General features: G+C 46.2%; 1 protein-coding gene across 2 annotated transcripts in view; it reads left to right on the top strand.

Annotated features, from left to right (window-relative positions):
- The window catches only part of EXOC6B (exocyst complex component 6B), a 472,504-nt gene extending 456,717 nt beyond the window's left edge, over positions 1–15,787 (top strand). The window contains exons 21-23 of one of the 2 annotated variants that reach the window (XM_040335548.1): positions 4,169–4,281; positions 12,301–12,312; positions 15,084–15,787. In XM_040335548.1, the coding sequence (XP_040191482.1) occupies positions 4,169–4,281; positions 12,301–12,312; positions 15,084–15,210 (252 nt within the window). In that variant the 3' untranslated portion in view covers positions 15,211–15,787. The remainder of the gene's footprint in view (positions 1–4,168; positions 4,282–12,300; positions 12,313–15,083) is intronic. The other variant, XM_040335549.1, reaches the window with a different exon arrangement.
- Positions 15,788–16,005: the final 218 nt, after the last annotated feature.

Here is a 16,005-nt window from a genome sequence, read left to right as displayed (position 1 = left end):
CGATTTTTATCGTCACTCCGACGTTATAGCGGACACTTGACCCTATTTTGGGACCATTGTCATTTATACAGCGATCAGTGCTATAAAAATGCACTGATTACTGTGTAAATGACACTGGCAGGGAAAGGGGTTAACCTCTAGGGGGCGGGGAAGGGGTTAAGTGTGTCCTAGGGAGTGATTTTAACTGTGTGGGGGCTGGCAATGGTGGCCAGGGGCTGAGGACGGCAATGGTGGGCCAGGGGCTGAGGACGGCCATGGTGGGCCAGGGGCTGAGGACGGCCATGGTGGGCTAGGGGCTGAGGACGGCCATGGTGGCCAGGGGCTGAGGACGGCCATGGTGGCCAGGGGCTGAGGACGGTAATATTGGGCAGGGGCTGAGGACGGCCATGGTGGGCAGGGGCTGAGGACGGCCATGGTGGGCAGGGGCTGAGGACGGCCATGGTGGGCAGGGGCTGAGGACGGCCATGGTGGGCAGGGGCTGAGGACGGCCATGGTGGGCAGGGGCTGAGGACGGCCATGGTGGGCAGGGGCTGAGGACGGCCATGGTGGGCAGGGGCTGAGGACAATATCGGTAGTAGACGGAGGGCTGAGGACAATATCGGTAGTAGACGGAGGGCTGAGGATGGCAATTGACTGTAATGTGAAGGATCCGAGTCCTCTTACAATTGATTCGGACCTCTGATGGAACAATGTTTTGCTGACTGGACCTCCGTTAATATTTATTCAGTACCCCGAGATACATTCAACAGCTCTGAGTAATAGATATACTGTAACTGTAAAATCACGACATAATAAACAATATAAAGAATAAACAGATGGAAAGAAGGAAGTATTTTTCCATCACGTCTCTGTACAGTAAGTAAGGAGTTCTAAGCAGACCAGACATGATCAGAAAATGTGTCATTTTTCGATCCAGCGCAGTCTTTACAGGCACTACGGCCAGTCATTTCAGTCACTAAGCCGCCCCTTGGCAGATCAAGTGTCGCCACGCACAATTAAATCATCCCAATAATGATCTGCTTAAGATGAAGCGCCCTGTCCCCCTCCCTCCCTCGCACTTTGACATTTCTCTGTGTGATTGACACCAACTGACATCCGCCCAGCCAGAACTGCTATGTTAATCCCGCACTCAAATAGGATTTTGGTAAATACATTTTTCTCTGAGTGTGTGTCCTGTCACGTTTGATGCATGGCCCTGAATCGCACAGACGGCAGGCTTAAAAGAATTGATGGTATTTGCATATTTCGTTTTGGAATCTTCCCCAGAAGGTACAGACTGAAATGTTGAAAAAAAAAAAAAAAAATCTCCCGTGACTCTCGGATGCCTTGCACAGTTGAATTTTATTATGTTTTTTGGTTCAAAGGTGAAAAGTTTAAGTGGAATATTCAGAAGAGGCTTCCAGCAAGGTGTTGTTGCCATATGATGTCAGCTGGAGGTTACATTGTGTAACAAAATGGCTAAAAAGCATGATGTGATCCCGACATTCCAGACTATTTCATACGGGGCTTGCCTCCTATGAGCTAGATTCACATAGATTAGCGGATCCTTAGATCCGCGTAATCTACGTGATTTACGATCCACCAGCGCACTTTTGCGAGGCTAGTGCAGTATTCACAAAGCACTTGCCTCCAAACTTGCGCCGGCGGAATTCAAATTCCGCGGCTAGGGGGAGTGTACAATTTAAATCAGGCGCGTTCCCGCGCCGATTTTACTGCGCATGCGCCGCCGGCGATATTACCCAGTGCGCATGCTCCAAATGACGTCGCTAGGACGTCATTGTTTTCGGCGGCAATGTAAATTCCGGCCATCCGTATTCCCGACCGACTTACGCAAACGACGTAAAAATTTAAAACTCGGCGCGGGAACGACGCCCATACTTAACATTAGCTACCCCTCATATAGCAGGGGTAACTATCCGCCGGAAAAAGCCGAACGCAAACAACGTAAAAAAAAAGCGGCGGGCGTTCGTTTCTGAATCGGTGGAAATCGGAATTTGCATATTCCTCGCGTAAAAAACCAAAGCGACACCTAGCGGCCGGCGGGATATTGCAGCCTAAGATCCGACGGTGTAAGTTACTTACACCAGTCGGGAGATCTATGCGTAACGGATTCTTATGAATCAGTCGCATAGATCCGTCCGTCGGATCTCAGAGATACGACGGCGTATCAGGAGATACGCCATCGTATCTCTTTGTGAATCTGGCCCAATGTCTCTATGTTCATTTTTATAAATGGTTTGTAAACTAACGTGAATTTTCTGCTACCTTCCTTAACATGAGTAAGAAACTACAGCCTCTATGGATGTAAATAAAATACAGACCATGTATGGTGTACCGTCATCCAATTAGAGAGAGAAAAAGGGACTGGGGGATCGGTCCCCAGCCGGTCACCCAAAAAAGGGAACATATTTGAAGGACTATCTCGGTACCAACTTATACAACGTATACTCAAGTTTTAATAAGGCCCCTTTCACACTGGGGCGGGAGGTGCGGCGCTTTACCGTCAGAATTGCAGCGGTATTCGGCCGCTAGCGGTGCCGTTTTACCCCCGCTAGCGGTCGAAAAAAGGTTAATACTGCCGGCAATGCGCCTCTGCAGAGGCGCATTGCCAGTGGCATAGCTACGGTTTCCCATTGCTTTCAATGGGAAGGAGCAGTGGAGGAGCGGTAAACACACCCCTCGAAAGATGCGGCTAGCAGGATTTTTGGAGTGGTCCTGCTAGCGCACCGCTCGGGCTTTCACACTGAAGAAACAGCAGCTACTGTTTTAGGAATTGCAGCGGTATTCGGCCGCTTGCGGTGCCGTTTTACCCCCGCTAGCGGCCGAAAAAGGTTAATACTGCCGGCAATGCGCCTCTGCAGAGCTGCAGTTTCCCATTGCTTTCAATGGGAAGGAGCAGTGGAGGAGCGGTAAACACGCCGCTCCACCGCTCGAAAGATGCGGCTAGCAGGACTTTTGGAGCGGTCCTGCTAGCGCAACGCTCGGGCTTTCACACTGGAGAAACAGCAGCTACTCTTTTAGGTCAGTTTGCAGGCGCTATTTTTAGCGCAATAGCGCATGCAAAACCGCCCCAGTGTGAAATTGGGCCTAAGAAGTGATTGACGGCCGCCTATGGCGCGTCACGCTTCCCGAAAATAGCCGAAATAGGACTTGGCTCTTCACGGCGCCTGCGCAGTCAGCTCCTAGTCTGTGCGCAGGCGCAGTTTAGCGCCGTGAAGAGCCGAGTCCTACTCCGGCTATTTTCGGGAAGCGTGACTCGCCATAGCCGGCCGTCAATCATGTTCCCCTCTGCATAGGAACGCCTACTCCCCGCGGGGAGTCTGAAACTTAACTACGGGATTAAACTGTGAGTATGGCGCAAAAAAAATAAATAAAGGCATACTGTAGCTCACGCTAGTATGCTGCATTTCATGGTAGAAACTTGTTTTTAAGGGTGAACCACCGCTTTCAGTATTCTTAATAACCTTGTACCCCCAACAAATGAATGCATTCCAGGGAATTAACGAAGCTTCCTGCACCATTATAATGTCAGAAGTGGTGTACACCAGTGGTTATCAACGCCTGTCCTCAGGGCCCACTAACAGGCCAGATTTTAAGTATTACCTTGGGGAGAATACTGCAATCACTGAGCAGCAAATGATATCACCTGTGATGTATTTCAGTTATCTTGCAAACCTGGGTGTGATTAGCACAGCGCCGCGCACACTTCCTGGCGGGCTCTGCACGTGTTTTATGCGAACACGCCGGAGCTCATCCTTAGAGCTGAGCAGTGGTGTGACCAACTTGGTTCTCCCCAAATGTAAAGTATTCTACATTGACAGAACCTTCCCTAATAAGGCTCATAACATCTGGGCTTTGGGGGTAGAGTCGCCTGCAGCACAAGGTTCAGATATACCCGTCTTAAATATGGTTCTCTTAGTCCTGTGAGGCTTCCTTTAACCAACCTAGTTGGCAAGTGTGCTTGTTGGTTGATTGTGTGTGTGTCAAATGTGCCTACACTTATTGTTCCCCTGATAGGTACAGCGTGACCCTGACCAATTCTGATTTTCTTTGTAAATATATGTCTTGGCTCAGCTGAGCTCATTTGTTCTCTACATATAACCTCTACATAAACCAAAAAATAAACACCAACACAAATGTCTGAACGTTATGTCCTCTCTCTCCGCAGTTGCTGGATCTTTTCATCAAATGGGACTGGTCTGCTTACTTGGCTGACTACGGACAACCGAACTGTAAATACCTGCGTGTCAATCCAACCACGGCTCTTACTCTGCTGGAGAAGTAAGTTTCCTGTTTAAAAAAGTGTGTAAAATAAAAACCTATTTGACTACAGAAGAATCATTTAGGTAGATTCAGAAAGAGTTAGGCCGGCGTATCAGTAGATAAGCTGACCTAACTCAGAATCTACGCCGACTTATGTTTAAGTGTATTCTCGAACAGAGATACGCTTAAACATATCTAAGATACGACGGCTTGCGCCGTCCTATCTTAGGTTGCAATATTGAGGCTGGCCGCTAGGTGGCGCTTCCATTGCGGTCGGTGTAGAATATGTAAATTAGTAGATACGCCGATTCACGAACGTATGCCTGACTGCCGCAGTACATTTACGCCGTTTACGTAAGGCATTATCAGGCCTAAAGTTATTCCATCTAATAGATGGAATAGTAATGTTAAAGTATGGCCGCCGTTCCCGCTTCGAAATTCGATTTTTTTTACGTCATTTGCGTAAGTCGTCCGTGAATAGGGATTTACGTCGTTTACGTCCACGTCGAAATCAATAGGCCTGTGCGGCGTACTTAGCCGCAATGCACACTGGGAAATGTAGGCGCCCGGCGCATGCGCAGTTCTAAGAAAACGTCAAAAACGTAAGGTCAAGCCTCATTAACATAAAACACGCCCCCTTACACACATTTGAATTAGGTGCCCTTACGCCCGCCCGCTTTAGGCTACGCCACCGTAAGTTAGCAGGCAAGTACATTGTGAATCATGTACTTGCCTCACTAACTTACGGCGGCGTAGCTTAAATGCCTTAAGCTACGCCACCGCAAAGTTGCGGCAATGTATGTGAATTTACCTAATTGTTTTTGCCACATTAAGAGTTGATTTACTAAAACTGGAAAGTGCAAAATCTGGTGTATCTGTGCATGGTAGCCAATAAGCTTCCAACTTCAATTAAAATGGTATTTTAAAAAGTATGGGTATTTATTTTTTTGGCAGAATCATACTTACCTAGGTGGATGCAGCATCAGTCTAATGCTGCATCTGTTCGCCGCCAGTTCTAACACTGAGAACCGAACGATCAAACACTGACGATCACTTGGTTCTCAGGGCTCCCCACACCCACTGTCTGCTGAAAAGGGGTCACAGGAGTGCGGAATGAAATGCACTCCTGTGATCTACAGGAGATGTACAGCCAAAAAAGCTTTGGCTGTACTTCTCTTTTAACCACTTGGCGCCCCCAGCTATAGCCGAATGACGGCCACATCATGGAACCCCAAATGCGGGAAGGACGTCAATAGACGTCCTCCCCTTTGCATGCTCCCCGCGTGCCCCTGCAATCACCTGAGTCACTGAGGGTGATCACAGATCCGAGTACCTTCACCTTACCACGTGATCAGCTGTCAGCCAATGACAGCTGATCATGTGATGTAAACAAAAGCCGGTAAACGTTTTTTTGTTTTTTTTCTCCTCACCGGCTTATGTGTAAGGGACATCGGTCCCCAAGAGAAATAGGCAATTCTGCCTCATCTGTGCAGTGAGTACCTGCAAGTGCCCACCAGTGCCACCTATCAATGCCCATGAGTGCCACCTATCAATGCCCACCAGTGCCACCTATCAATGCCCACCATTGGTGCCAATCAGTGCCACCTAGCAGTGCTGCCTATCAGAGCAACTTATCAGTGCCCATTACTGCCACCTATCAGTGCCCATCACTGCTGCCTATCAATGCCACCTATTAGTGCCACTTCTTAGTGCCACCTATCAATGCCCTTCAGTGCCAGCCATCAGTGCCACCTCTCAGTGCCCACCAGTGCCGCCTTATCGGTGCCCATCTTTGCACATCAATGAAGGAGAAAAATTACCTGTTTGCAAAATGTTATAACAAAATATTATAAAAAAAATTGATAATTAAAACCGCCCCAAAAAAAACACCAAAAGAAAGCTCTATTTGTGGGAAAAAATTATAAAAATTTAATTTGGGTACAGTGTTGTATGACCGCGCAATTGTCATTCAAAGTGCATCAGCGCTGAAAGCTGAAAATTGGTCTGAGCAGGAGGGGGGTTTAAGTGCCCAGTAAGCAAGGGGTTAAGCTTTGGCAATAAAACCTGCAAGCTTATTGGTTTCTAGGCAGAGCTGCCTCAGGTTTTGCACTTTCCAGTCTTGGTAAATCAAACCCTATGTTTTCTAATGTCAACTGAACAAAGCTGTAGTGGGGTATATGATGGCATTCAAACCGGGCATCCATTTGTTAGTGTAATCAGCAGCCCCAGACCTGTACCTATCAATACCATATACAGGAAAAACAAACCACCTCCTTAGTCACTCCCACTTCATCATTAAATAAAAAATAAGTGAATAACCCTCCTCGACCATTCTTTACATATCTTGTGATGCCTCTTCCGGTAAGTGATCTGCTGCTGCTGTTCAGGCCCACTGACCAGTCCTATTGTAGCCCCTTGCATCATGGAGCTGCTCATAGTCTTCAGGCCCCTGTGAGGACCACACCGCCGGACTCTTCTGAGCAGAATCCACATCACCATTGAACGGCAAGGCCACTGCAAGAGGGACCCCACCATAAACACAGATCATAAGATGGAAGACCTTATAAACTTGCTGGGTATTCCTAAAATACATACATTTATACCTTTCTCTATACTGCACTAAAAAGATCTGGCACTACACTCCTCAGCACATCTGACATTTGGCGTTCTTTTCCCCTCAAAGCCCACCAAAAATGCCATATGCATGTCAGAGGTCATGAAAGAGAAACAGGTGAATAAGAAGTAAAAGGAACACTCTTGGCACCGACCTGTACTTCTGAAAATACTGCAGTGTTTCCCCGAAAATAAGACCTAGCGTTATTTTCCAGGAGGGCTGCAATATAATCCCTACCCTGAAAATAAGCCCTAGTTTTAAATGCTTGTAAAATCTTATAATCCACTCTATTACAGTAGTATATAATGTACAATGTGTGTGTTTCTGTAATATAATTGTGGGGAAGAGAGCTCCGGCAGGTCACAGAAGCGCAGAGCGGCGCTATAATGAAGTTATTTGGCACAATTATTTTACAGAAACACACACATTGTACATTATATAATACTGTAATAGAGTGGATTATAGGATTTTACAAGCATTCACACTGGGGATTATTGTCAGGCAGGGAGAGAGAGGGGGAGAGAAAACATCACATTACATGGTAAGACCTACCCCGAAAATAAGCCCTACTGTGACCCGGGCTTATTTTCGGGGAAACACAGTTTGTCATGCTGATTTGCAGCTTTAGTACATTTTTGTGAACAAGTTCTGTCTGGCTTTCTTATGCACTTGCTTGTTCTGGGATTGCAATTTCAGGTGAAGATCGCCACCAGTGATCACCCATGTATTTCTGTTATAACCGATTTCCTTGAATCACTACATACTCAATTTATTTAGACAGTTTTGCCTAGTGCAATTAAAGATGTGAACAGGAAGCACATAAAAAAAGAGAACAAGAAATAAAATAAAAAAAGACTTGTGGTGCAAATTGTAAACAACTTGGGGCAGATCCACAAAGAGAGTACGCCGGCGTATCTACTGATACGCCGGCGTACTTTCAAATTTCCCACGTCGTATCTTTGGTTTGAATCCTCAAACCAAGATACGACGGCATCTGGGTTAGATCCGACAGGCGTACGGCTTCGTACGCCTTCGGATCTTAGATGCAATACTTCGGCGTCCTCTGGGTGGAGTTCTCGTTGTTTTCCGCGTCGAGTATTCAAATTGGCTATTTCTGACGATCCACGAACATACGCGCGGCCGTCGCATTCTCTTACGTCGTCTCTAGTCGGCTTTTTCCGGCGTATAGTTAAAGCTGCCGTTTTGCGGCGTATAGATAGACTTGCCATGTTAAGTATGGCCGTCGTTCCCGCATTTATTTTTTTTTTTTTTTTTTTTTTGCGTAAGTCGTCCGTGAATCGGGATGGACGTAATTCACGTATATGTTAAAAAATATGACGTCCTTGCGACGTCATTTAGCGCAATGCACGGCGGGAAATTTAGGGATGGCGCATGCGCAGTTCATTCGACGCGGGGACGCGCTTCATTTGAATGAAACACGCCCCCTACTCGCCGATTTGAATTAGGCGCCCTTACGCCACGAGAGATAGACTACGTCGCCGTAACTTACGGCGCGAATTATTTGTGGATTCGAAGTTTAAACAAGTAAGTTACAGCGGCGTAGCGTATCTTCCATACGCTGCGCCGGTGCAGATCTCTGTGGGTCTGCCCCTTTGCATATAAAAAGAAGCCATTTCTCTATTAGGGCCACTACTGGGCTGGAGGCTGTTCTTTTATAAACCTCTAAATGAATTACTCTATAAAGCTACAATTTTTACAAGCTGTGCAATTGACTTTATATTTAACAGGTAAGCTTTTATAACCGCAGCGTTTATCCCTTCTCTGCCACGTAGTATCAGATGGCCATAAATCAGATTTGGCAGATTTTAGAGCAGGGTGGATCTCTGCCTTCAGAGATGTCACAGGGACACCTGTATTCATCATGTCCTGATACTGACCCACACGGAGGAGGACAGGCGGTGTCTAGGGGAATGTCTGTAATTATTTTTTTTAGTGTCGCAGGTGCCACCTGTAAGACGGTCAGGAATGTCACTCTCATAATTCACTCCACTCTGACATTTACACACCACATTTCGTTTTTACGACTTATCCTGCAGGCAGCTGCTAACATTGCACATTATATTTTTAAGCAGGTTTATCCCCCTCTTTTCCCTCCATAACTTTATCCTTCATTCATTTCCACTTCCATAACTTCATTCCTGTATTTGGCTCCCTTTCCTCCTGCATACTTATAACCCTCTTTCACTTCCCATTTCTCCTCCTTAAAGAGGAGTTCCGTAAAAAAAAAATACTGTAGCTGCTGACTTTTAATATATGGACACTTACCTGTCCAGGGCGCCCGCTATGTCCTCACCCGAAGCCGATCTGTCCCTCCGGCTCCCGGGTGGAGGCGCCGCAATTTTCGCCACCTTGCGGCTTCACTTCCTGGGTCCCTACTGTGCATGCACAAGTCGCACTGCGCGATCTCACTGGTCCCTGCTGTCTTATGGGACCTGTGTGTCTCCCAGGAGACAGCGGGAGGGGCTGGACAAATGGCGTAGATCACCACGGATACTGCGGCGATCTAAACCAGGAAGTTGGAGCAAATACCTGTATTAGACAGGTATCTGCTCCTCCCTCCCCTGAAAGGTGCCAAATGTGACACCGGAGGGGGGGAGGAATCCGAAAAGCGGAAGTTCCATTTTTGGGTAGATCTTTGCTTTAACTTCATATCTCTTTCACCTCCCGTTTCTCCTCCTCCTTGGGTGCATACCCCTCTTGTTGCCTATTCCTCCTCCTTAACCCTCTGCCCCTCTCACCTACCATTCCTCCTCCTTTACTTCATCCCTCTCGTTCCTTCTCCATAACTTCATCCCTCTTTCTCCTCCTTGGCTTCATCCCTCTCTTGCCTCCCATTTCACCTTCTTAGTTTCATTCCTCTCTTGTATCCCATTCCTCCTCCTTAACCCTATGTCCCTCTCACCTACTGTTCCTCCTCCTTTATGTCATCCCTCTCTCACCTCCCGTTCCTTCTCCTTTAAAGCGGAACTAAACCAGTCCATTTAATCGTTTCAAATTAGTTACATTTCCGGCACATGCCAGGAATGTAACCCTCCCATTGGTTGTACTCTCAACCAGACTGTCAAACCATCCAATCGCTGGTGTCAGAACTGATTACATGTGCAGCAACATGGCAGTTGTAGATTAAGCAGAGGCCAAGATGGCAGTGTCCTTGGCTGAAAACAATAGGAGGGTTTACTTCCACTTTAACATCCTCTCTCACCTCCCATTCCGCCTCCTTTACCTCATCCCTCACCTCCTGTTCCTTCTCCTGAACATCATCCCTCTCTTACCTCCCCGTTCCTCCTCTGTAACCTCATCCCCCTCTCGCCTCCTGAACCTCATCCCCCTCTCGTCTCCTGTTCCTCCTCCAAAACTTCATCCCTCTCTCACCTCTAGTTCCTCCATAACTTCATCCCTCTTTTACCTTCTGTTCCTCCTACTTAACTTCATTCCTCTCTCACCTGTAGTTCTTCCATAACTTCATCCCTCTTTCACCTTCTGTTCCTCCTACTTAACTTCATTCCTCTCTTGCCTCCAATTCCTCCTCCTTTAACCTTCTGCTCCTCTCACCTCCCGTTCCTCCTCCTTAGCTTCATCCCCCTGTCATCTCCCATTCCTCCTCCTTAACCTCCTGTTCTTCTCCTTAACGTTATCCCTCCCTCCTGTTCGTTCATAACTTCATCCCTCTCTCACCTCCCGTTCCTTCTCCTTAACCTCATCCCTCTCACTTCCAGTTCCTTCTCCTTAAATTTATCCCTCTCTTACCTCCCATTCCTTCTCCTTAACTTCATCCTTCTCACCCCTCGTTCCTTCTCCTTAACTTTATCCCCACTTTATCTCTCGCCTCCCGTTCCTCCTCTTTAACGCCGTCCCTCTCTCACCTCCCACCCATTTTTTTTGGAATGTGTCCCTTTCTCACCTCCCATTTCTTAATCCTCTCACCTCCCGTTCTTCCTCAACTTCATCCCTCTCTCTCACCTCCCATTCACCCTCCTTAACCTCATCACTCTCTCACCTCCCATTCATCCTCCTTAACCTCATCACTCTCTCACCTCCCATTCATCCTCCTTAACCTCATCACTCTCTCACCTCCCATTCATCCTCCTTAACCTCATCACTCTCTCACCTCCCCTTTCTCCACCTTAAAGCAGAGGTTCACCCTAAAAACATGTATATAACATTACATTCTGCATACTTCCAACATTTACAGTATGCGGTTTGTTTTTTGTTTTTTTGCTGTACATACCGTATTATTGCAATTTTAGTAGGCGTTCCTATGCAGAGGCGCAGTGTCATGTGGGACTTCGCCCAGATGATTGACGTCTTGAGAAAAACTCCCCCCCTCCCCCGGGTGGATAAGGCGCGTCACGAGTTTCCGAAAATAGCCGAACTGCGAATCTGCTCTATACGGCGCCTGCGCACCGACTAGGAGCTGTGTAGAGCTGACTCGCAATTCGGCTATTTTCGGAAACTCGTGGCGCGCCTTATGCGCCGGGGGGGGGGGGGTTTTCTCAAGACGTCAATCATATGGGCGAAGTCCCACATGACACTGCGCCTCTGCATAGGAACGCCTATTCCCGGGGGAGTGAGCACCCGGAAGCCGGGTGGAAAATAGCAATAATACGGTATGTACAACAAAAAAACAAACCGCATACTGTAAATGTTGGAAGTATGCAGAATGTAATGTTATATACATGTTTTTAGGGTGAACCTCCGCTTTAACTTCCCTTCTCTCTCACTTCCAGTTTCCCCTCTCTAACTTCATCTTTCTTTTACCTACCTTCCCTCTTGCACAACTTCAAGCTCTTGCATAACTTTATTCTTCTCTCAGCTCCCCTTGTTCATCCTTCGTTTTATTCCTCTTGTTTCTCCATAACGTAATTCCTCTCTCACTTTGCCTTCCTTTTGCAAAATGTCACCTTTCATTACTTCATCACCTTCTTACTCCTCTTTTCTCTCTAAAATGTCATTACTATCTTGCTCACCCTTCCAACTCTATAACGTTATCTACTTTTTCCTACACTTTCTCCACCATAAAGTCAACCTGCTCCCACCTCCATAATCTCCCTTTCATACCTCCCCTAACTCCTCCATAGCTTAATGCCGCTCTAGTCCCACTGAAAGTGGAGTTAAGTTTGGTATTTAGAACTTTTAGAGCAATGCATTAAAATAATGCTATAATATACACCAACATTTTATAAGCCATCTCCTATAGGTTCATTTTTTGTAGAAGCAGCTTCTAATTGGTTGCATTACATTTTATCTCTTTTGTTATTTCATTGCTTATGTTCTGTCTGGTCATTGACGTTGCCTGTTTATAATCTGTGGTCTGGTCAGACCGTGATCCAGCTTTTGTCCATTTCATTTTCTCCCATCTATTTTGCTTTTTTTTTTTCTTTCATTCTGTTCACCTGGTAAAGAATACATCGTGTGTAAGTATGATTGCATTCTCGCTGTTACTTTTTGTAGTGAACAAAAGCTCCAAACAGATTGTTTGTGCATGTCGTCTGGATGTTGCTTTTTCTGCCTGGTTTTGAGCTATCTTGTAACTTTCTGTGTTGTGTTTACTAGTCCAGAGAGTGATTTTCATGCATTTTAATATCATTTTTAAATGCCTGCAGTGCAGTAATGTTTGCTTCCTTTATCCGTGAGTTATTTTCTTGCCTGTTTTTTAGTCTTTCTTGTGTTTTTTGAAGCTTGTTAGAAAATACTATAAGCAAATAAGATAAACACAAGGATGGTAGTTTCTAATAAACCAAATTCATCTGATCCAGTTCAGCCATTCGTTTTCTGTTTCAATAGTTTTTATTTGGTTTTAACAAGTAGATAACAGGCAAATGATCTGCCCACGTAGGGGCTGGCATTGCGGTTGTAACAGAAGTTACAAGCTAAGGTCCGTTGGCATGGGCCATAGGGTGAGTACATGGATTGAAAACTGGCTACGAGGGTAAGTTCAGAGGGTGGTGATAAATGCGGAGTACTCGGAATGGTCAGGGGTGGATAGTGGGGGTCCCCCAGGGTTCTATCCTGGGACCAATCCTATTTAATTTATTCATAAACGATCTGGAGGATGGGATAAACGGCTCAATCTCTGTATTTGCGGATGATACTAAGCTAAGCAGGGCAATAATTTCTCCGCAGGATGTGGAAACCTTACAAATGAATGGGGTGGGCAACTACATGGCAAATGAGGTTTAATGTAGAAAAAATGTAAAATAATGCGTTTGGGTGGCCCCAGTGAGAAAGTTGCGTAACTGACACACTTTTGGGAACCAGTGACATTATTACAGTGATCAGTGCTAAGAATATGCACTGTTACTGTACTATGACACTGGCAGACAAGGTGTTAACAGGGGCGATCAAATGGTTAAGTGTGTGCCCTGGGAGTGCTTTCTAACTGTGTGGGGATGGAACTGACTGGGACAACACTGAGATCTATGTTCTTGCTTAGCAGGAAGACAAGATATCTATGTTCTCCCCTCTCAGAATGGTGATCTTCCTTGTTTATATAGGTTCTGCCTCTGTGGGGAACGATCGTGGGTGTCCACCAGACCTGCTGATTTATTTACTTATTACTATTTGTTTGTGAAGCGCGCATATACCACCGGTCGGTGGTGCCAAAGCGCTTTGTGACAAAATAGCCCGGGGAGCATAAATAAAAAAGGAGGGATAAAAAGACAAGACATCAGCGAGTAGATGAACGAAGAAAAATTGGCCTAGGATTGAAATGCTTGGCAGAATAGCCAGGTCTTCAGCTTCTTCCTGAACGTATATAGGCTTGGGGAGATGCCAATGTTAAGCGGGATTTGGTTTCAGAGAGTCGCCCCCGCGGAGCCAATCCGTTTTCCTCCTGTCGGTATTGCCAATGAGTAGAGCTTTGTCGGCTGAGCGAAGACAGCGTCTAGGTATATAGTGTGGAGTCAGATCTGATAGGAACTGTGGGCCCAGCTGGTGGTAGCCCCTGTAGATCAGGCAGGCCCCCCTCTGGCCATTCAGCTTGCCCGCCCACACGGGCTAGTGCAGGAAACGACATACAGGTACGTCGATTCACACAGCCGTGTGACACCTTGCCGCAGTACAACTGGCCTCCACTGGCTGCCACTCACCCAACAAATTCAGTCCAAATTCCTCATAACTTTCAAAGCCATCCAAAACTCTGCCCCCAGCTACATCACTAGCAGCCTGGTCTCAAAATACCAACCAAATCGTACTCTTCATTCCTACCAAGATCTTGTGCACTCTAGATCCCTCGTTACCTCCTCCCATGCTCACCTCCCAGGACTTCTCCTGAGCCTCTCCCATGCTTTGAAACTCCCTTACGCCATCTGTTCCGACTGTCTCCAATTCTATCCATTTTTAGGCGATCCCTGAAAACTCTTCTCTTCAGAGAAGCCTATCCTGCCCTCACCTAGCAACTGTACTTTTATTTTCTTCATCAGCTCATCCCCCCCCCCCACAGTTATTACCTTTTTGTATCACTTGACCTTCCCTCCTAGATTGTAAGCTCTAATGAGCAGGGCCCTCTAATCCCTCCTGTATTGAATTGTATTGTATTATAACTTTACTGTCTGCCCTCATGTTGTAAAGTGTTGCGCAAACTGTTGGCGCTTTATAAATCCTGTATAATAATTAACAACCATTTATAAAAGCATCTAACACGTCCGTAGCTGAACCTTCCTGATCTATAATTATTTAACTAATAACTCCTTGATGCCCAACCTACGGTCCTTTTGGTATATGATGTGTGGCCCTTGAACCTCAGCAGTCTGCAGTGGGAACATTGCTTCGGATAAAAAGCATTAATTTCTGCTAGCCTCATGTAACATGTTCCCAGTTTCGTATTGTCTTCTGCAGCATTTACCCAGCCAACAATGTATCCCGTCCTCACTCTCTGACCCTCATCTCCTCTATTAGGTTGGCAGTTCCTGACGGTTCCATGAAGCAGGGATCTCCAAACTTTGGCCCTCCAGCTGTTGCGGGACTACACATCCCATGAGGCATTGTACAACTTTGACATTCACAGGCACGACTAGGCATGTTGGGAATTGTAGTTCCTGAACAACTCGAGGGCCATAGTTTGGAGACCCCTGCTTATGACCATTATGTGCGGTCCTTTGGTGAGTTCATTAGCCACATTTGAGGCCCCCCTGTATCTCATAAGTTGACAACCACTGGTCTAACTTCTCTGTTCCTGTTTTCTCAGGATGAAAGACCCCAGCAGGAAGAACAACGTCTTCGCTCAGTTCCGGAGGAATGAAAAAGACAAGCAGAAGCTCATTGAAACGGTGGCCAAGCAGCTCCGAGGGCTGATCAACAGCCACCATTCCTGAAGAGAGTCGACGGTGCCGAGCACTATACACTGAACAAAACCCGGGCGCGTTTCCCCCCGACATCTCCTTTTAAAACATATCTCTGTCTACGGGCAACATTTTCTATATATTGCGCGCGGCACATGACGCCTCCTTGCGGGTTTTCTATACCAACGACGTCTTATTTCTTCCAAGATTTTTACGCTGTGCCAAGATGAACAAGGGAATCTAGAATTTTGGTAATGCTTCTGCCAGGTGCGGGTGGCGGTTTTCTTATTGCACTGATATAGTCGTTTTTCTTTTTGTTTCTTATTTTCTTGACATGTTGTTTAACGTTTAGGATTACAGTTTTACATGTTTTTAGAACATTCAGTGACATGCTTAGAAAACAGATGTATTCTTGTAAAGCAAATCCACTCCAGTCTGTACAGTGTTTTTTTTTGTTTGTTTTTGTTTTAAAATAGACGCACTGACTCTACTGACCGATTAGGAAAGGATTTGTTTCCGTTATTTTCCCCAAGTAACAGCGGGAAGGGTAGTAAATGGACTGAAGTGTTACACAGTTATTCATTGTATTAAATATATTCTTTCTCAAGAAGGGAAAGGGTAGTGTTTTCACAGAAGATTGTAGGAAAATGGCTCCAGTGCAACCTTTAGGGCTCGTTTATATGCGCAGCTATTATTGCCCAGCCTTTAAAAGGGATATGCAGTCAATCGCTTTTCATATTGCCTTTGACAGCCAGTGAGGAGGCAATATGTTGCCTACTTATTACCTGTTTAAACCATAAAAATTCTGACCCACTTGCTCGCGGTTTT

The sequence above is a fragment of the Rana temporaria genome, chromosome 1 (assembly GCF_905171775.1).
Source record: "Rana temporaria chromosome 1, aRanTem1.1, whole genome shotgun sequence".
NCBI lineage: Eukaryota > Metazoa > Chordata > Amphibia > Anura > Ranidae > Rana > Rana temporaria.
Note: the sequence above shows the minus strand (reverse complement) of the source record. Positions and strands in the feature narration are given on the sequence as shown.